Below are 16,505 nucleotides of genomic sequence, written 5' to 3'. Positions count from 1 at the left end.
TAAAATGCGCCACTCGGTATATCCTCCATCCAGTTGAAAGAAGGTATATCCAGTTTTATAAGGTTTAGACGAGGGTTATTTGATCAGCTCGTGGAAATTTTGACGCATCGAGGAGCGCCATGGTCTCCAGAGTAAGCCATCGATCCCAAATTTCGATTCCAGGCTAGATTTCTCTCCAAATCTCTTCCATCACTGGTGATCTGAGGGTTTTTGCTTCAATTTTCCAGCAGCGCAGCGCCGGCATCCCCTCTAGCCCTAATTCGCCAGCTCCGGAGCAGCCATTTCTATCCATCTCTGTCACCGATCCGGTGAAGCTCGGTAACAATGTACAAGCCTACATTTCTTATCGGGTCAGCACCAAGGTGTGTGAGTTTTAAGCTTGTTATGTGTTCTTCCCGGAGAGCTTTTCATCTTTTTCTTTCTTTTTTCCTTTCAGACTAACATGCAAGAGTATCGGGGCTTGGAGAAGATTGTCATTCGTAGATACAGCGATTTTGTGTGGCTACACGAGCGATTAACTGAGAGATACAAGGGCATTATCATTCCTCCGCTTCCAGAGAAAAGTGCAGTAGGTGAGTGAGCAAGAAAGTATTTTTCTTTTGCTCTTTCTTGCTTACACTTTGTTTGACTGTGCAGAGAAGTTTCGATTTAGCGCCGAGTTTATCGAGGTCAGACGAAGAGCTCTAGACGTGTTTCTGAATCGGATTGCTGCACATCCGATTCTTCGTCAAAGTGACGACTTGAAAAGCTTTCTGCAAGCCGATGAAGACAGTTGGGTTAGTGAGTTTGCTAGATTTCTATGCAGTGCAGTAATTCTATGTTCCAGGTTGTTGAGAAATCAAGAACAGCTGAGGGGGTTTTCAAAAAGAAACCCAGCGATTTCATGCAAATATTCAAGGTAGAGCTGCCAAGTTCTGGTTTTACATGCCGTCCTCATTGTTATGGTTTCAACAGGATGTACAATCCAAAGTCACGGACGTTGTGTTGGGTAAAGAAAAACCCCTGGAAGAGACGAGCGAGGAGTATGAAAAGGTCAAGCACTATGTCACAGAACTTGAAGATCATCTTGGCGAGGCACAGAAGCAGTCGTATCGTCTGGTGAAGCGTCATAGCGGTCGGCAATTTTATTTTCATCGTGATATCCTCTCTTAACTTACTTTCACTTTAGAGTTGGGACAAGCCTTGGCTGAGTTTGGCAAATCGGTGAAGTCCCTTGGAGGCTGTGAAACGGGACTTCTTGGCAAAGCCTTCGGAGAACTTGGCAACCGTGCGGAGTTACTTTCCTACAAGCTACAAAAACAGGTATTCTGCTTTCCATATCTCCTTGTGAAATGCTTATCGGTCATTTCATCCAGGCGCAAGATCTGCTCATGAACTTTGAGGAGCCGCTCAAAGAGTACGTCCGAACCGTCCAGTCCATCAAGGTAAGCTAACGTCTTTTCTAAAAAAGAATGCTAAATGGGTGTTTCTTGTGTAGGCGGTGCTGAGTGATAGAGCGCAAGCCTTCAGGCAACAACGTGAGCTCTTTGAAGCATCAAAGCTGAAAGAGATCAACCTGTAAGTGAGCCATGCTCTGTATTTCCAGTCAACTTATCCAGCTTCCTCGTCTTCTCAGGGAAAAGCTAAGAGTAGTGCGGCCTGACAAAGTAGGGGAGGCCGAGATCGACTACAGAGAGGTATGTTCGCATCGATCGTTGTTGTCTTGCACGAATGACACTTTGCTTCACAGACGAAACTTCAAAGTGACGAAGCAAACAAGCGCTACGAAGAGATCGTCAAGGTGATGCAGCAGGAAATGGTGAGGTTCCAGGAAGAAAAGACTCGAGACTTGGGTGCCGTCTTTCACGAGTTTGCTCGCGGCCAGGCCCAGCTAGCCAACGACACAGCCGAGGCTTGGAAGGTTTTGGCATCGCAACTGGACGCCTGGTCGCATCAAAGCGCTGGAAAGGCCGTGGAGTCCTCCGCTTGAGACGAACAACGCACTCTCGTATTGTAAAAATTTACAGGCGAAGAGAATATCATCCTTCCAGGTGTGCTAGAATGCTTCTTCTTTCCTGTTGTTATTTTCGCTCGCTAGCCATGTACGTAAGAGCCAAGCGCGCTCGTCACGAGAGAGCGTGCCAGCCACAGCAATCCAGGATCATTGGTCTTGAGCACAAAGCTTGACATCGCTGCTTCTTCGGCAAATCCAACCATTTTAAGCAGCTCAATCGCTCCTGTAAAAACAAAAATAAGGACACTCGAAGACTACACAAGCTTTAGACTGATTACCAGCAAACTTTGCAACACGCTCCTGGAAGACGGGATTGTTCTGCCATGGAACAACATACGTTAGCAACAAAAACGAAGAAAGTATCGCTTTCATTCACTCGCCTTCTTTATACGCCGAAACTTCTCCTCGTTTGGATGCTCCATGACGTTACTGAACAAGCAAGAGCACAGTGAGGAAACAAATGAGAAACCAAAGCTAAACCTCACCTTAAGATTTTCACAAGAGTTTGGAAAGCCATGGCCGCTTCCAAGGGAGTAGCCTGACGAGTAAGCATCGCGATCGAGTCCTCGAGCCGGGAACTAGCAGCAGCTGCTGCGGCATTGATTCGTTTGATCTCCATGTCCAGTTCTCCCATCTCCATCACTTCCACGTCTTTCTGAAACGGACTTCCATGCCTGAGACCATCGTCTGGATCCGGTTCTTTGGGATCTTCTGGAAGTTTAGTTCTTTTATTGTCTCCTGGATCATTGTCGTCTGGATCTGGTTCTCTGTAATCTTTTAGAGTTTCCTTCTCGTCCGGGTCTGGTTCCCCGTGATGTTCGTTCTCATCTGGATCTGGTTCTCTGTAATCTTTTAGAGTTTCCTTCTCGTCCGGGTCTGGTTCCCCGTGATGTTCGTTCTCATCTGGATCTGGTTCTCTGTAATCTTTTAGAGTTTCCTTCTCGTCCGGGTCTGGTTCCCCGTGATGTTTGTTCTCATCTGGATCTGGTTCTCTGTGACTTTCCTTCTCATCCGGGTCTGGTTCCCAGGTTTCTGGTCTATATGCGTGCAGTTCGTCTGGATCTGGTTCACTCTCGTAAGCTTGAGTTTCATCGGGATCCGGTTCACCATCTTTCTGTTCAGGAATTTCTTTGTTATAAGTTTCTTGATCGTCAGGATCTGGTTCTTCGCTTACTTTATCATCTGGTTTTGAGCTTTCGGCATTTTCTTTCAGTCTGTTCAATGCTGCGTTGGCTGCTGCTACCTTGACATTCAAAACGGAAGATGAACCTCCACCGAGGCGGTGGCCTTTGCGCAAGACCTCTGAATCATCCTCAATACTATCTGGAACTTGGTGTTTCATGCCGCTTAGACTTTGGCCTCGCGATCTTGTCCAGTCAAGCTCAAGCGACTCTTTGTTAAGCTGAAACAAAAAGGATAAGCAAAGAGATTGAACCAAAAGAAGAAATGCTTACCAGTTTGTCCAGTTGATGGAAATTCTCGTCGTGTTCATCATGTACCATATGCGCCTGAACATAGAACACAGAAGGGTGTTTGTCGGTTGCCTATCACAGAAGATCAAGTTTATCTCTATCTCACCAGTTCATGAAGTAAAGTCTTTCTTATGGATTCATACTTCCGAAAACCCTTCAAGTCATCTGTTCGAAGACGTAGAGAGATCTCTTCTCCGCGATTCTGCAAAACTATGGAGCTCAACAAGAGCTTCATCCATGCTTTCGAATTTACCTTGTTGAATCCGAGAAGACACTTGGGACTGATTCCGACCAATCCCTCGGGTGCCATTTCACTCAAAACTCCCACTCGCCATCGATACTGAAAACAAAGAAAAGATCAATCCTTCCGAAGGCATAGAAAAATGCACCTTGTTCATTATGGCGATGATGCCTCTGTCACTAGCCAAGGCATGCAAGAGCTCGAGAGCTTTCGGAGGTGGTGGAGTCATCTACGAACATCAGCACAAAAATTCAGCGACAATCCATCAAAAACAAAGTACCTGTACGCCAGGAAGTTGAAGAGTTTTAAAGTCTTGAAACGTATAGGGGCCGGCAGGGAGTTTTCCCGTAGCAGAAGCCGAGGAAGCTCGTCGCCGAGCTCGTTCCTCCTCTTCCTCAAATCCAAGGCTTCTAGTGTCCTTCTGTAAAGCTCCCGAGACTTCCACCGTCTCGTGAGGGAGTGCTCCCATCACACGTAAAACCTTTCCCTGGAAAGCGAACAATAGAAACTTTGTAAGCATGGAGGAAGCGAGCGAACGAAAGAAAAAAAAGAGAAACCTCTTCGATCCCACACTCTCCAAGAGAGAGCATGGCGCATTCCTCGCTGAAGGGCTCCAGCGCTCCACGGGCACCTCGAGGAACCAGCAGCTTCATCGTCTGCGGGGAAATCCCAGTAGCCGACTGTAGCTCCTGCCCCAATTCCCGCAGCGTCGAGCTCGCCGTGATCGCCAGCACGAATTCCTTTCCTCGGTACGTGAACCTCAAGCGCTGCTGTCGCGGCACCGCCTCTCGATCCACCTCCATCTCCATCGCCACACCTGAAAAAAACAGTAAACTCCGCTCTACAAAGACCCAAACAAAACACGAACCTTACCTTATGCTGGGCCGTCGGATGCGCTTCTCGCATCGCCCGCCACGTGTATCGAATCGCCACCGTCGCGCTCGGACGAATATGCCAGATTTGAAAGTATAACGTGGGCCGCCGCGTTGCCAGGATCTAGCTCGAGAACTTTCACCGCCGCCCTCTTCCCCGCCTCTTCGTCGCCACGGACCTTGCTAGCGCCCAGGAGCGTGATCCAAAGCACGGAACTCCCGGAGAAATCCGAGCTCGCGACGAGCATCTCGGCCTCCTGGAGCTGCCCGGCCCGGCCGAGGAGATCAATCGCGCAGCCGTAGAGCTCCAGCGAGCGCCACTGGACCCCAAAGTCACTGGCGGTAGAGGCGAAGATCTGGAGGCCGCGATGGAGGAGCCCGGCGTGGCTGCAAGCCGAGAGGACGCTCACGAGCGTGACTTCGTCCGGAGAGCCGCCGCCGTCGAGGAGCATGGCTTCGAAGAGGCCGAGAGCTCGAGCAGAGTGGCCGTGACGAGCGAACGCCGCCACCATCGTCGTCCAGAGAACCGTGTCCTTGTTCTTCCTAAGTTTGTGAAAGAACTCGCTGGCGTCGTCCAGGCTTCCACACCTCGCGAGCATGTCCACCATCGCCGCCTGGACGAATCCATCCTCTTCCACGAGTGATTCCGGGATAGAAGAGATCACAAGCTTACCGTCGGCAAGGCTCCGGCACGAGTTGAGCGCCAGGATGATCGTGGAAACACTCGGCTGGATCATCTGCTCCAGCTTCACCATCCGGTGGAAGAGCTCCAGCGCCGCTCGCGGCTTTCCCTGCGCAGCGTAAGCTCCCATCATCGCATTCCACGAGCTCTCGATCTTCCGCGGGAGTGCCTCGAAGATCTCCACGGCTTGTGCCAGTCCTCCACACCTTCCATACGCAGTGATGAGCGTGTTCTTCACCTCGCTATCCTGCTCGAATCCACTCTCTCTCACGCAAGAGTGGACGAGCTTCGCTTCCCCGACGCTGCCACAAAGTCCGAGCACGGTGAGAAGCGTCACTCTGCTCGGTGCCATACCTTCTTGCTGCATTCTCTGGAAGAATCCCATGGCGGCCTCCGGGGAAGAGTGATCGTTGAGAGATGCAATCATGGTGTTCCAAGTTACGTTGTCTCGAGCTGGCAAGGCCTCGAAGATCTCCAACGCCGCGTCCAGCTTCCCGCAGCGTCCATAGAAAGTGATGAGCGCAGTGTCGAGCATCAAGTCGGACGCAAACCCGGAGCTGGCGATCTGCTGGTGGATCCGGCTGCCTTGCTCCAGATCTTTCAAGCTCGCACAGACATCGATGACGGTGTTGAGCGTGAGCCTGTCCGGTTTCACGCCTTCGAGCATCATCTCGCGGTACAAAACCAGCGCTTGCTCCTGCCGGGAGCAGCGAGAGTACGCCGCGAGCAGGCAGTTCCACGACGAGACGTCGCGAGCTTCGATTTGCGAGAACACTTCCTGCGCTTGCTGGGGGTCTCCCCACCTAGCGTACATGTTCACGAGGCTCGTTCCAACGCCGACGTCCGACTCGAGTCCCCTCTCTCGGATCAAACCGTGAAGAACTCCTCCAACTTGGCGAGCTTCCGGATGATCCTTGCAAGCTCGCAAGACGGCCATGAAAGTCATCTTGCTCGGCCTGTCACCCTCAAGATCCATCCTCTTGAGCAGCTCGAATGCCCGATCGAGCTTGCCGAAGTGAGACAGAGAAGCGATCATCACTGTCCAGAGCTCCACGTCCCGAGATTCGATCTTCTCCATCACCTTCCAGGCCTCGTCCAAGCTCCCACACTTCCCATACATCTTGATCAGCGAAGTAGCCAGCGATGGCGCTATGGACTCCTGGAATCCAGCCTCCTCCAAGAGCCTGTGGAGTTTCTTCCCTTGATCCAAAGAAGCCGGCCTCGAGCAAGCGTGAAGAAGCGCGATAAACGTACCCTCGCTTGGCCGGACGCCTTCCAGGAGAGATTTCTTGAAGAGCAGCAGTGCCTCGTTGATCCAGCCCCTCCTCACGTACGCGGAGATCATCACTGTCCAGCACTCTCCATTCCTCTCCACCGCCATGGAATCGAAGAGCTTGCGAGCGCTTTCGATGCTTCCACACCTCACATACATCCCCAGCAGCGCCACTCCAACTCTCTTCCTCTTCGATTCCACCAGGTTGAGGCAGCTCGCGACGCAGTGGATTCTCTCCCCGGCCTCGAGCATTCTGGGAGAGGAGAGGCGATTGAGAGCGGCCACGATCAAGCTCTCGCTCGGCACACTCTCTTCCTCCTCCAGGCACGTCTCCTCGATCATCCTCACGGCTTCCTCGCATCGACCTTGCTCCAAGTACTTTAGGATCAAGGAGTTCCATGGAACCCACCTCTCGACGCCATCCTTCTTGGAAGCCCCGATAGCATCCTTCGATCGCTCCTCCTGGACGAAATCGGGGATTTGTCCTCGACAGATTCCACTCGCCCTGGAAGGAAATCGTCCAAGAACATCGATATTTCCACTGCTGCCACGATTTTCTTCCTTGTGAACTCTACCGAAAAAATGCCTCCCACAGCTATGATCTATCATCACTGGGCACCTTCCATTTTAGGGTTCTTCGCTCCAACGAAAGGGTTTAAAGGGTTTAAGACACAAATGTTTTAGGGTTCTTCATGCTCGCCCTGGGCAGCCGATTTCTTCGTCCCGGTCTTCGTTTACAGCGCGGATCTAGTCCTCAGCATCGGCATTGCATTGCGACTGCGGTGAGTTTGAGATACGGCTCGATCGCTTTCGATTGATCGCGTCTCTCTGATAGGCGAGCATGGTTTCCAAGCCATTTGTGTGGACTCCAAATTTTATTCCAGTCGAACACGACGACAATTCAGAGTTTCCAGAGAGTAAGAAGAGAGAACGAAGAAAACGATCGCATTGTCACGAATTTTTATTTTTACAGCTGGAAGCTTTCGAGTGGTTTCATACAACATTCTTGCACAAGTAGTGATTTAAATCTTTTTTCCTAGCTTTGATCGATCAAAACGTTTTGTGTTCTTGTTCTTTTGCAGGTCTATGTGAAGAGTTCGCTGTTCCCTCATTCGCCATCCTTGTGTTTGAAGTAAGTTCCTCATCATTTTTTTGTCAAGTTTTTGCATCGCCGAGCATTTCTTTCGAAGGTGGAAGACGCGCTCGGAGCAAGTTCTATCGCGTCTTTTGTCCCTGGACGCTGATCTCCTTTGTCTCCAGGTTTGCGTTCGGTTATTCTATAAGCTCAAAGCCTCCCTCTTCGTTTTCTTTGCAGGAGCTAGACGAATTTGAGAGCTTCTACAAGCCTCTCCTTGAAAGCAGAGGCTACTCTAGCATCTACGTACAGAGAAGTGGCAAGAAACGCGATGGCTGCGGCATCATCTACAAGGCCAAATGGTTAGCCTCGGATTGATTTTGCGAGGTTTGTTTGATATTTCATTCTACTCAGGTGCCAGTTGCTAAAACAACAGTTTCTCGACTATAACGACATCGCGCCTGATGAAACCACAGCCGGAAGAACGTCGGAATCCGTCGGTATATATCCACACACGCCGATGTATTGTCTCTGATTTCTCAGTTCCAGAGGAAGAGAACGACAGAGATGTGAGCGATCCACGCGTGCGCTTTCGAAGGAACTGTGTTGGAATTTTTTCGGCCTTTCGCTTCCATCACGCGCCTAGTAACATCGTTGTGATTGCAAACACGCACCTATACTGGTAAGATAGTTCTGCCGAGTTCTTTATATCCTTTTTCTTTCCCAGGGATCCAGCGCTGCAAGACGTGAAACTCGCACAAGCCAAGTACCTGCTTGCAAAGCTCTTGCAGTTCGAGAAGGAGATATCTCAAGAATTCAACTCCAATCCTGTCGTTCTAGTCGCAGGGGATTTCAACTCCACTCCGGGTGATCGGGTAAAGTATTTAAGCTTGGAAAATGGAACAAACTTCTATGCCGTCTTCTCTCTTCTCAGGTGTACAACTATATTACCTCCGGGCGTCGCAACTCCGGCCCCGACATCGAGCTCTCGAGTTTCAAGGTGCCCGACTTGGAGAGCTTGAAAGTCCCAGCGATCCCACTCGACAGCTTGTACGCCGCTGCACAAGGCGAGCCAGCGTTCACGAACTGCACCCCAGACTTCACAGGAACTCTGGACTACATCTTCTTCAGTCCCTCGGCGTCCATGAGACCAAAGACGATCTTAGAGGTGCCTCGGCCGGATGCTCCAGACGTCAAGGGAGGCCTCCCAAACCATTTCCACCCCAGCGATCATCTTCCCATAGGAGCGGACTTCAGCCTCTCGTGAAGAAGCAGCTCGTCCAGCGAACCAAAGCTTATCTTCGCTCCTTGAAGAACGGGTGTCTTAGAGCTTCTTTCGCTGTCAGCCGATCGGAGGCTCCATATCTAAGGAGACCCTCGAGCAAGTCTGTCAAGGAACTGGCAGAGTGCTCGACATGCAGTTGAACAAGCTCCTATTGAGGGAAAAACACAGACATGAACGGGAACGAGTTTTTATTTTTCAATGTGTACACTACCTTGAGCCGTGGTAACCTTTTCACTGTCCGGATACTCTCGAGAGAAGAGGCTGCATCGGGCCAGTTTAGTTCCCTCCCGTTTTTGAAGTACTTCTGAGCTTTTCTACTGCACAAAGCACCGTGGGATGAGCCACAAGGTTTATAGATCCAGTACAAATCTGACTTACTCTACGTTATCGATTATGCGTCTGGAAATGGGACCGAGAATTCTTTCCATCATTGCCAGGTGCTCGAGATTTTCGTGAGTCTGAAACAGTGGATCTCCCTGGAAGCAGCCAAGAAATATGAGATTAATGGACTTCGCAGTTTTCTTACCGAGAAAAGCTCCACTAAGATGCAACCAACGCTCCACAAATCACACGCGTACGACCATCCAAGGCCTAGAAAATAATTTTGTCAAGATAACACTTAAGCAAAAGAAACACCCAACGTACCCAGGATGATCTCGGGTGCTCTATATTGCCTTGTAGACACTATGGACGAGTGGTGCTGGTTTTCAAACGTCGCACTCCCAAAATCTATCAGCCTTATTTCAGCTGATGTCGGTGTCCTGGTTAAGTGTTTATCCGGTCGAGCAGACTGTAACGGAAAAAGTGTTAATAATACTAGAAACGATCTAACAAAATGCGCTACCTTGTAGTCGAGTGTCTTCACGTATGCCGAAGAGACCAGCAGTATATTCTCCGGTTTTAAATCAGTATGAATCAAAGATAGCTCATGTAAGTCTATTAAAACAGGAAGCAAACAACAGTGCATCAATAACACGGGAGCTATAAACGAAAACATCAAACGCGGCATACATGCTACAGAATTCAAAAGCTGCCAGCCAATATCACGGACATGTTCTATCGAGAATGGCCGGTAGCTATTCTTTTTCAGGAAATCGTACAGGCTCGGTCCAAGCTTTTCCGACACCTAAGTTCGCCAGTAAGTTTAGATGATGGTAGGAAAAAAAAACAAAATCGAGAAACTTACGATGCAGACGTGATTCCGGTAATCGAACCACTCTTTCATCTGAAGACAGCCACTGCAAACGAAGGCTTTAAGAACTTTATGATGCTTAGTTGCGAGCTTTACCGTTTGCCATTCTTGTCATGCTTTCGAAGTGCTCTTAGAACGTCGATTTCAATCAGAGCGGCTTCTCTGTATTTTGGGACGTTTCTTATAACTTTAACGGCCACAAACTCCTGATACTTCCGGTCCCAGCATTCCAAAACGCGACCAAAAGTACCTGCATTTACTCTGGTAAACAACGAGAAAGGAAACTAAACTATAAGCACCTTCACCCATCTTGCTGATGACTTTGTCTGCGACACACAAAAAAAAAAAGCTCGCATTAGAATGCGGGGCAACAAACAAGACAAGCAAAAGGATCACGCAGCTAAAGGCTCGACCCAAGGAAAAAAAAAATAGCGTAAAAGAAACGTAAAAAACGCAAGAAAAAAAAAATTACAGCGAGGTGTAATGTTCTCTCCCAGCTCAAAAACGTAGTGACCATCCTTGTCATCTTCACGCCAGGGAGGCGAAGCAGCAAGAGTATCGCTATGGAACCCGTTATAGTTAGCTCTCTGCTCCTTGTGGTGCCGACTAACATATGATGAGGGCTGGGCCTCCTACACACACAAAAAGAAAAAAAATTGCCAAATTCCCCCAAGTGTTATGTCTGGACGTTTTAGAATGCTAGATGCACTAATTCCCGCGGCGGACTCTAGAAATCTCACTATCCCTTTGCAGATCTTTGGCCAGCGAAGAATCACTAACCTCATCGCGGTAGGCGGAGCGCGGCCGCTTCCCTCGCCGCTCCATTCACAGGCTCTTTAGGGTTCTTCGGTGTTTTTAGACCTAAATAGTCGCCGCATCTTTTTTTCTTTTTTTATAAAAGCACCATTTGGGCTTAATAAAGTGGGGATGAGCCCAGGTTGGAGACTGGCCCTTGGAACCAGTATCGGGCGCTGAGGAGCCAGTAAGTCATGGTAAATGTGAAAACTCCCCCCACAGCGACGGGCGTGTAATTGAAGGATTTACTGGTGACGGGGTAGACGATAGGGAGGCAGAAGAGCACGGTGATGAGGGCCACCCACACCACGGAGATCCAGCCCGTCACCAGGCCAAGGAATTTACCCAGGTGAAAGGGGCCCGGTACAAAAGAATTACGGGCAATAGTTACCCGGAAGAGGATGGGCAGTGCGTAGGAGATGCACGATCCAATGGTGGCGATTGAGACCATCGCTTGGAATGCCACGGAGCTTCCCAAGTACTGCGTGTGTAGAAAACTTGTAAGTTAAACAGATAAGTTTTACTTACTGGAAGAGCCATGCAAAACGAGACCACGACCGCCAGCCAGACGGCGTTGGATGGAATATCCCGCTTGTTGACTTTGTGCCACAGGCGCGACAGCGGTACGGCTCCATCCCGGGAGAAAGCGTATGCCATCCTGAGATTATTCGGTTAGAATAATCACGGAACAATCATTCCGTACATACGTTACCTGGAGTTGCTTGTCACACAGCTCATGCAGCAGAGGAAGACGGCGACGGCCACGATTGCGAGGCACACGATGCCGCCGCCGCCGCTTCCGTACCGCATCTTAAAGGCATCATAGAACGCCTGGGCCACGGCATATCCCCTCGCATCGTTGTCCAGGCTCAACACATGATCCACGTCTGTGATGATAAATGTGATGCCGAGAAGGTAGATGGCGCCGATCACGACCGAGATTCCCACCGCACTGACGATTCCGTACGCGCCGTTCTTGTCCGCGGACTTGGTCTCCTCAGACTGATAGAAAGCGAGATTATTCCAGAGAGATTCGTGGAATCCCTTTACCATGTGAGCTGATGCGTCGTATCCGATCAGCGAGTACTGGCTCATCAATAAGCCCACGACGAAGACGTAGGGGCTACTCCCGATGCCGCTTCCATTGTCTTTGTAGAAGTACGAAAATACGAACTTGGCACTTCGTTTCTCCGGAGCAACAGCGAGGACCAAAATGGTGATGAGAAAAACTCCTGTGATGTCGCAAAGCAATTAAACACTGATGTGAAACTATCTCCACTTACCAACGCAATTCCATATTACCGCCAGCGTTCCCAAGCGAGAGACCCACTTGATCTCCAAGTTATTAATCAGGCCATGCATGAGCAAGAAAATTCCATGGAATCCAATGACCACGTACTTGGAAGCGTAGTATCCTCCATCTCGCCCTCCGGTGGCGAGCAGAATAATCACTTGGACAAGTATCGCCATTGAGAAATTGGCACTGGTGGTCGTCGCCCACTACTCCAAATTCCACATCCATAATGAACAAAAAAGAAAAACAATGGTGATGATCTTAAGAAATTGATGAAAAATTTCTCATCAGACCTGTCCAAATATGTTGAACCTGGAAAAGTTTTACTCCAGTTTTTCAGGAAGAAAGAAAAAATTAAAAAATCAACTATACCATCCAGTGATCCATGAAGCAAATGGCCCCCATTTGGGGCCGGCAAGGCTATAGCTCCAAAAGTAGAGACCTCCAGAGGTGGGGTACGCTGAGCAAATCTCCGCCATGGAGAGGGCAATGCACATAGTGAAGAAGCTGACGATAATCCAGCCATAGACGATCGAAACAGGGCCTCCGTACGTAAGACCCGTGTTGTACGTAGTCGTGACGCCTGTGAGAATTGAGATGATGGCGAAGGACAATGCGAAGTTTGAGACAACCCTGGTTGCAAGAACACAGATTGGATTGAATCACAATCGTTTCTCCCTGCGAATTTCAGGAATGAAGTATACTTACGAGAGAGATCGCTTGAGCTCCTGTTTGTAGCCCAGCTCCTGGAGCCTCTTTTGCCCGGAGTCCATTGACTTCTCTAGAGATCAATCACGAATCAAGAAATATTTGCGCGCGGCGCGCGTTGCGATAGCTCTTCTACGATTCAACGCGAAAAACATTGAAAATTGAGACACACAGCAAACACGCTTTCTTTCCAGCCATGTATTCTTTTTTCAAAGGCCCGCCACGGTCAAGATCGATCGGACCGCTCAAGAGAAACGAGCACAACGGATCGGACGGTGATCCCACGTTTTGGGAAGCTCCAAATCAAGTAGCATAGAGGTTTGAAAGAAGAGCATATGATTTTGGATCCAATCGCAAGAGATCTCCCGCATTGCGATCGCCGCATCCAACATCTCCCTGGATCCGGCACGCGCCCAGCAGCGTGTTCATCGCCACGTCGCTGGGAAGAAAGGGCATGTTTTGGAGGAGATCCTCCGATTGCTCGAGCATCCCAATTCGGCCCAGGAGATCCACGACGCAGCAGTAGTGATCCAGCGCCGGTTCGATCGAGTGATCCGAGATCATCCAGTGGAAGCACTGGATTGCCGGATCGAGTAGCCCGGCGTGGCTGAAAGCTGCCAGGATCGCCACGAATGTGGGCTGCGATGCTCGAACGCCCTCTTGGAGCATGGATCGAAAGAGGGATAGAATCTCTTGGAAAAGCGAACCCGCCAGGGCATAGGCAGTGATTAAAGTGTTCCATCCAGAGGCATTGTGGAAGGGCATTCTCGTATCAAACAAAAGCTTGGCCGTTTTAATATGCCCACTTTGGGCATACGCAGCAAGAACAGTGTTCCAAGAAAGAGTGTCGTGTTTTGGAAACATTTCAAAGCACCTCTGGACTTTTTCTATATGGTAACTTTGTAATGAAGAAAAAAGTAGAGCGTTCCATGCGACAATATCACGCTGCGGCATCTCGTAGAAGATTCTCTCCGCCTCTTTGATATGCCCTTTCGCGGTATATGCGGTAATAAGAGCCGTCCAAGAGAGAACACTCCATTTGGGCATTCTGTCGAAGAGGGATTTCGAAAAGACTGTAATCACACACTCCCAAGACATGATTTGGCGCTCCGGCATTCTCTCAAACACAAGCTTTGCTTTCGAAAACTCCTCGTTTCGTACGAGACCGTGGAGGAGAATGTTCCATGATACCGAATCCCATCCCGGGGATCTTCCGAATATCTCTAGCGCGAAGTGTACATTGCTTCTCTGAGCATACGCATTGACGATTGAATTCCATGACACCAGGTCACGCTCTTTTCTCAGTGTAAAGACATTCCAGGCATCGTCTAGATGCCCATTCTCGGCATAAGCCACGGCTAGTATATTCCATGACGCCGTGTCCCATCCAGGCATGAAATCGAAGATGCTTTTGGCGGCAAAAGGGTGTCCGCTCTGGGAATATGCCGAAAGAATTGAGTTCCAGGCAATTCCATCTTTATACAGCATTTGATCGAACAAGGTTTTGGCTTCAAATGTACAGGAGTTAGCGGCATAGGCAGAAAGCAGTGTTGTGAGGCAATGGAGACAGTGCTCTGGCATCTTTTGTAATACGATCTTTGCAAATTCCAAGATTCCAGCTTGGATGTATCCTCTGACGAGATAGATCCAGGAATCTTTGTCTCTCTCCAGCATAGAATCAAACGCTCCTTTACCTTGTGACAAGACTCCTGACTGGAAATAACGCAACAACAAAGAATTCCATCCCAGACCATTGTGTTGCGGCATCTTGCCTAGGAAACCTTTGAGCATATTCAAATTGCTGTGCACAGTATAGCAGGATAGTAGAATGTTCCACGAGGATAGAATTCTTACCGGCATCTGATCAAAGAGAATCTTTGCAAGATCCAGATTTCCAGCACGGGCATATGCCATCAGCATGGCATTGAAAGCCAAGGAATCCCATTCTGGCATATTCTCAAAGATCTTAGACGCTTGAAAACAACTCCCACGTCTCGCAGTTCCTGCCAAGAGAGTGTTCCATGTTACGGCATCTTTCTGCGAGGCTTTAAGAAAGATACCACTTGCATCGTCAAGATACCCGCTTTGGGCATATGCCGCTATCATCATGTTTACAGAGTAAGTATTGGGCCCATTGATGGAGTCAAAGACACTGCGGGCATCTTTAGGACTTCCACACTTGCCAAACATTTCAATCATTAAGTTGGCGAGGTATCTATCGTGGCGGTGGTCACTCCTGGATATCCAGTCGTACAGTTTCGTACATTCCGACAAGAGCCGTGAGTCACCGTGGAGCTTTATGCTCCCGGCAAGCTTAGCTTGCATGGACGAATCTCTTCATCATCTAGCAGCATATATGCTGGAAGTGCTCCGGTAATATGCTGGAGAATATGCACGCGTACGGTAAAAGAACGCTCGAGCATCTCAAGATATCCATTCGCATTCGCATATCCATATTTTTGGTACAGAGAACTTGGCCACACTTCCATCGACCATGTAATTCATACAGTGTCTCCAACGACCAGCCCAGAATGTGGTGACCTGGCACGACCGTCGGATGCTCAATCTCCGGAATAGCCAGCGGATGGGGCCATCCAGGCCGCCCGCGGGAGTTATTAAACGTCAAAGGAGAGAGGAGCTTGGCGCATTTCACGGAAGACGCGAAATCTAGGTCTGTTTGATCCATTTTCGTGGTTTTTGGCTCCTCGCTCGCTCGCGGGCATCTTTGGCGCCGCGGCACCGAGATTTCGATCGAGCCAATCCCTCGCCAGCGCTAGGTTTTAGCTAAATCGTCTCTTCCAGGATGCCGACGCTCAACATTAGCACCAATGTGCCGCTCGATGGCGTCTCGACATCGGATATTCTCAAGGACGCTAGCAGGACAGTCGCGCGCGTTCTTGGCAAGCCAGAGAGTGTGAGTTTTTCAATCCCTTTGATTATTCTGCATTTGATTTCGATTTTTATGTAACTTTGGCTCATTGTGCAGTATGTGATGATCATCATAAATGGTGCTGTGCCAATCTCTTTTGGAGGGAGTGAGGAGCCAGCAGCATACGGGGAGCTCGTTTCAATCGGCGCAATCTCTCCCGACTCGAACAAGAAGTTGAGCAAAGCCATAGCCGAGCTCCTCCAGTCCAAGCTCGCAGTGCCCCCGAATCGCTTCTACATCAAATTCTACGATGTCAAGGTTCTAAAAATCTCTCCTCCAAAATCCCAACATTCCCAGAGAAAAATTTCAAGCTAAAGTCCTCCATTTTCTTGCAGGGAAGCAACTTTGGCTGGAATGGATCGACTTTTTAGGCAGAACTTTTTCTTGGTATGCATGCTTCTTTTCAGTTTCACTAGTCTTGGATCGTTTCATCGCTTACGCTTTGATCCTAGATATAAATCTTTGCTCGCTCGTATCGTTGGTAAGAAAATTGCTACAATGGGGGGCGGGGCGATCTTCGTTTTGATCGTTTTAATCTAAAGAACGATTTGATATCTTTAGCTATGATCTTCTAGCCACACACATTGGATCGCCGGACGTATCTCCTCCGGCGCTTGTAAAGCCGTCGGGAGATTCTATCCGGCGTGGTAATAATGTTGTGGGTAACGCGCGTGAAAAGACCGGCGCCGTAAGT

General features: G+C 49.3%; 8 protein-coding genes across 15 annotated transcripts; 3 read left to right on the top strand and 5 right to left on the bottom strand.

Annotated features, from left to right (window-relative positions):
- Positions 1-13: 13 nt before the first annotated feature.
- On the top strand, positions 14-2,041 carry LOC9652482 (sorting nexin 1). 2 transcript variants are annotated; one of them, XM_024671239.1, is made up of 11 exons: positions 14-131; positions 228-362; positions 437-572; positions 637-776; positions 827-898; positions 955-1,114; positions 1,169-1,302; positions 1,356-1,424; positions 1,478-1,557; positions 1,616-1,676; positions 1,730-2,041. In XM_024671239.1, exons 1-11 carry the CDS (start codon positions 120-122, stop codon positions 1,967-1,969), a joined length of 1,239 nt encoding a protein of 412 aa, XP_024527007.1. In that variant the 5' UTR covers positions 14-119; the 3' UTR covers positions 1,970-2,041. The 2 variants fall into 2 exon arrangements, with proteins under 2 accessions (XP_024527007.1, XP_002966663.1); XM_002966617.2 differs by having other exon boundaries at positions 58-131; positions 231-362.
- On the bottom strand, positions 1,966-4,552 carry LOC112345127. Of its 2 annotated transcripts, XM_024671233.1 has the most exons (11): positions 4,264-4,551; positions 3,987-4,193; positions 3,855-3,935; positions 3,719-3,805; positions 3,572-3,667; positions 3,448-3,501; positions 3,168-3,395; positions 2,479-3,107; positions 2,374-2,422; positions 2,272-2,311; positions 1,966-2,216 (listed from the first exon to the last, which is right to left on the bottom strand). In XM_024671233.1, the coding sequence occupies exons 1-11, from the start codon at positions 4,513-4,515 to the stop codon at positions 2,074-2,076; spliced, it is 1,866 nt and encodes a 621-aa protein (XP_024527001.1). In that variant the 5' UTR covers positions 4,516-4,551; the 3' UTR covers positions 1,966-2,073. The 2 variants fall into 2 exon arrangements, with proteins under 2 accessions (XP_024527001.1, XP_024527000.1); XM_024671232.1 differs by having other exon boundaries at positions 2,479-3,395; positions 4,264-4,552.
- On the bottom strand, positions 4,415-7,131 carry LOC9633740 (pentatricopeptide repeat-containing protein At5g27110). The gene is made up of 3 exons (XM_024671229.1): positions 6,943-7,131; positions 4,580-6,898; positions 4,415-4,523 (listed from the first exon to the last, which is right to left on the bottom strand). The coding sequence occupies exons 1-2, from the start codon at positions 7,061-7,063 to the stop codon at positions 4,581-4,583; spliced, it is 2,439 nt and encodes an 812-aa protein (XP_024526997.1). The 5' UTR covers positions 7,064-7,131; the 3' UTR covers positions 4,415-4,523; position 4,580.
- Positions 7,132-7,192: 61 nt separating this feature from the next.
- Positions 7,193-8,897, top strand: LOC9652481 (carbon catabolite repressor protein 4 homolog 4). Its single transcript, XM_024671109.1, has 10 exons — positions 7,193-7,315; positions 7,369-7,450; positions 7,507-7,547; positions 7,616-7,665; positions 7,724-7,793; positions 7,849-7,970; positions 8,023-8,108; positions 8,158-8,290; positions 8,336-8,483; positions 8,543-8,897. Exons 1-10 carry the CDS (start codon positions 7,226-7,228, stop codon positions 8,873-8,875), a joined length of 1,155 nt encoding a protein of 384 aa, XP_024526877.1. The 5' UTR covers positions 7,193-7,225; the 3' UTR covers positions 8,876-8,897.
- LOC9652480 (serine/threonine-protein kinase AFC2) lies at positions 8,789-10,959 on the bottom strand. Of its 4 annotated transcripts, XM_002966251.2 has the most exons (12): positions 10,866-10,959; positions 10,558-10,717; positions 10,385-10,411; positions 10,182-10,335; positions 10,080-10,131; positions 9,905-10,019; positions 9,738-9,829; positions 9,539-9,683; positions 9,420-9,484; positions 9,272-9,369; positions 9,105-9,210; positions 8,789-9,041 (listed from the first exon to the last, which is right to left on the bottom strand). In XM_002966251.2, exons 1-12 carry the CDS (start codon positions 10,908-10,910, stop codon positions 8,904-8,906), a joined length of 1,197 nt encoding a protein of 398 aa, XP_002966297.2. In that variant the 5' UTR covers positions 10,911-10,959; the 3' UTR covers positions 8,789-8,903. The 4 variants fall into 4 exon arrangements, with proteins under 4 accessions (XP_002966297.2, XP_024526874.1, XP_024526876.1 ...); XM_024671106.1 differs by having other exon boundaries at positions 9,738-10,019; XM_024671107.1 differs by having other exon boundaries at positions 8,879-9,041; positions 9,539-9,829.
- On the bottom strand, positions 10,954-13,181 carry LOC9633739 (amino-acid permease BAT1 homolog). 2 transcript variants are annotated; one of them, XM_002966250.2, is made up of 8 exons: positions 12,883-13,180; positions 12,547-12,807; positions 12,468-12,486; positions 12,164-12,380; positions 11,931-12,112; positions 11,593-11,882; positions 11,409-11,538; positions 10,954-11,361 (listed from the first exon to the last, which is right to left on the bottom strand). In XM_002966250.2, the coding sequence occupies exons 1-8, from the start codon at positions 12,945-12,947 to the stop codon at positions 10,999-11,001; spliced, it is 1,527 nt and encodes a 508-aa protein (XP_002966296.1). In that variant the 5' UTR covers positions 12,948-13,180; the 3' UTR covers positions 10,954-10,998. The 2 variants fall into 2 exon arrangements, with proteins under 2 accessions (XP_002966296.1, XP_024526873.1); XM_024671105.1 differs by having other exon boundaries at positions 11,169-11,350; positions 12,883-13,181.
- A 4-nt stretch (positions 13,182-13,185) lies between these two features.
- Positions 13,186-15,568, bottom strand: LOC112345207 (pentatricopeptide repeat-containing protein At4g02750-like). The gene is made up of 2 exons (XM_024671530.1): positions 15,390-15,568; positions 13,186-15,118 (listed from the first exon to the last, which is right to left on the bottom strand). The coding sequence occupies exons 1-2, from the start codon at positions 15,566-15,568 to the stop codon at positions 13,186-13,188; spliced, it is 2,112 nt and encodes a 703-aa protein (XP_024527298.1).
- On the top strand, positions 15,494-16,375 carry LOC9633738 (macrophage migration inhibitory factor homolog). Of its 2 annotated transcripts, XM_002966615.2 has the most exons (5): positions 15,494-15,553; positions 15,685-15,796; positions 15,869-16,069; positions 16,147-16,198; positions 16,264-16,375. In XM_002966615.2, the coding sequence occupies exons 2-4, from the start codon at positions 15,686-15,688 to the stop codon at positions 16,180-16,182; spliced, it is 348 nt and encodes a 115-aa protein (XP_002966661.1). In that variant the 5' UTR covers positions 15,494-15,553; position 15,685; the 3' UTR covers positions 16,183-16,198; positions 16,264-16,375. The 2 variants fall into 2 exon arrangements, with proteins under 2 accessions (XP_002966661.1, XP_024527047.1); XM_024671279.1 differs by lacking the exon at positions 16,264-16,375 and having other exon boundaries at positions 16,147-16,247.
- The last annotated feature ends 130 nt before the right edge of the window (positions 16,376-16,505 follow it).

Source organism: Selaginella moellendorffii, unplaced genomic scaffold (genome assembly GCF_000143415.4).
Source record: "Selaginella moellendorffii unplaced genomic scaffold, v1.0 SELMOscaffold_7, whole genome shotgun sequence".
Lineage (NCBI taxonomy): Eukaryota > Viridiplantae > Streptophyta > Lycopodiopsida > Selaginellales > Selaginellaceae > Selaginella > Selaginella moellendorffii.
Note: the sequence above shows the minus strand (reverse complement) of the source record. Positions and strands in the feature narration are given on the sequence as shown.

Excerpts from the sequence above, each read along its gene's own strand:
- LOC9652481 (XM_024671109.1), top strand. The coding sequence starts at position 7,226 with ATGCTCGCCCTGGGCAGCCGATTTCTTCGTCCCGGTCTTCGTTTACAG. Across the intron at positions 7,971-8,022 it reads ATCATCTACAAGGCCAAATG|GTGCCAGTTGCTAAAACAAC; the intron begins GTTAGCCTCGGA and ends CATTCTACTCAG. Across the intron at positions 8,484-8,542 it reads ACTCCACTCCGGGTGATCGG|GTGTACAACTATATTACCTC; the intron begins GTAAAGTATTTA and ends CTCTCTTCTCAG.
- LOC9652480 (XM_024671106.1), bottom strand. The coding sequence starts at position 10,910 with ATGGAGCGGCGAGGGAAGCGGCCGCGCTCCGCCTACCGCGATGAG. Across the intron at positions 10,718-10,865 it reads GCTCCGCCTACCGCGATGAG|GAGGCCCAGCCCTCATCATA; the intron begins GTTAGTGATTCT and ends TTGTGTGTGTAG. Across the intron at positions 9,370-9,419 it reads TCTTAGTGGAGCTTTTCTCG|GGAGATCCACTGTTTCAGAC; the intron begins GTAAGAAAACTG and ends GGCTGCTTCCAG.
- LOC9633740 (XM_024671229.1), bottom strand. The coding sequence starts at position 7,063 with ATGTTCTTGGACGATTTCCTTCCAGGGCGAGTGGAATCTGTCGAGGAC. Across the intron at positions 6,899-6,942 it reads AAGAAGGATGGCGTCGAGAG|GTCGATGCGAGGAAGCCGTG; the intron begins GTGGGTTCCATG and ends ACTTGGAGCAAG.
- LOC9633739 (XM_002966250.2), bottom strand. The coding sequence starts at position 12,947 with ATGGACTCCGGGCAAAAGAGGCTCCAGGAGCTGGGCTACAAACAGGAG. Across the intron at positions 12,808-12,882 it reads GAGCTCAAGCGATCTCTCTC|GGTTGTCTCAAACTTCGCAT; the intron begins GTAAGTATACTT and ends TCTTGCAACCAG. Across the intron at positions 11,362-11,408 it reads CGTTTTGCATGGCTCTTCCA|TACTTGGGAAGCTCCGTGGC; the intron begins GTAAGTAAAACT and ends CTACACACGCAG.
- LOC112345207 (XM_024671530.1), bottom strand. The coding sequence starts at position 15,568 with ATGGATCAAACAGACCTAGATTTCGCGTCTTCCGTGAAATGCGCCAAG. Across the intron at positions 15,119-15,389 it reads GGCTGGTCGTTGGAGACACT|GAGTGACCACCGCCACGATA; the intron begins GTATGAATTACA and ends CTGGATATCCAG.
- LOC9652482 (XM_024671239.1), top strand. Across the intron at positions 1,115-1,168 it reads TCTGGTGAAGCGTCATAGCG|AGTTGGGACAAGCCTTGGCT; the intron begins GTCGGCAATTTT and ends CTTTCACTTTAG. Across the intron at positions 1,558-1,615 it reads AAGCTGAAAGAGATCAACCT|GGAAAAGCTAAGAGTAGTGC; the intron begins GTAAGTGAGCCA and ends TCGTCTTCTCAG.
- LOC112345127 (XM_024671232.1), bottom strand. The coding sequence starts at position 4,515 with ATGGAGATGGAGGTGGATCGAGAGGCGGTGCCGCGACAGCAGCGCTTG. Across the intron at positions 3,502-3,571 it reads AGACTTTACTTCATGAACTG|GCGCATATGGTACATGATGA; the intron begins GTGAGATAGAGA and ends TTCTATGTTCAG. Across the intron at positions 2,423-2,478 it reads ACTCTTGTGAAAATCTTAAG|TAACGTCATGGAGCATCCAA; the intron begins GTGAGGTTTAGC and ends TTGCTTGTTCAG.
- LOC9633738 (XM_002966615.2), top strand. The coding sequence starts at position 15,686 with ATGCCGACGCTCAACATTAGCACCAATGTGCCGCTCGATGGCGTCTCG. Across the intron at positions 15,797-15,868 it reads TTCTTGGCAAGCCAGAGAGT|TATGTGATGATCATCATAAA; the intron begins GTGAGTTTTTCA and ends CTCATTGTGCAG. Across the intron at positions 16,070-16,146 it reads TCAAATTCTACGATGTCAAG|GGAAGCAACTTTGGCTGGAA; the intron begins GTTCTAAAAATC and ends ATTTTCTTGCAG.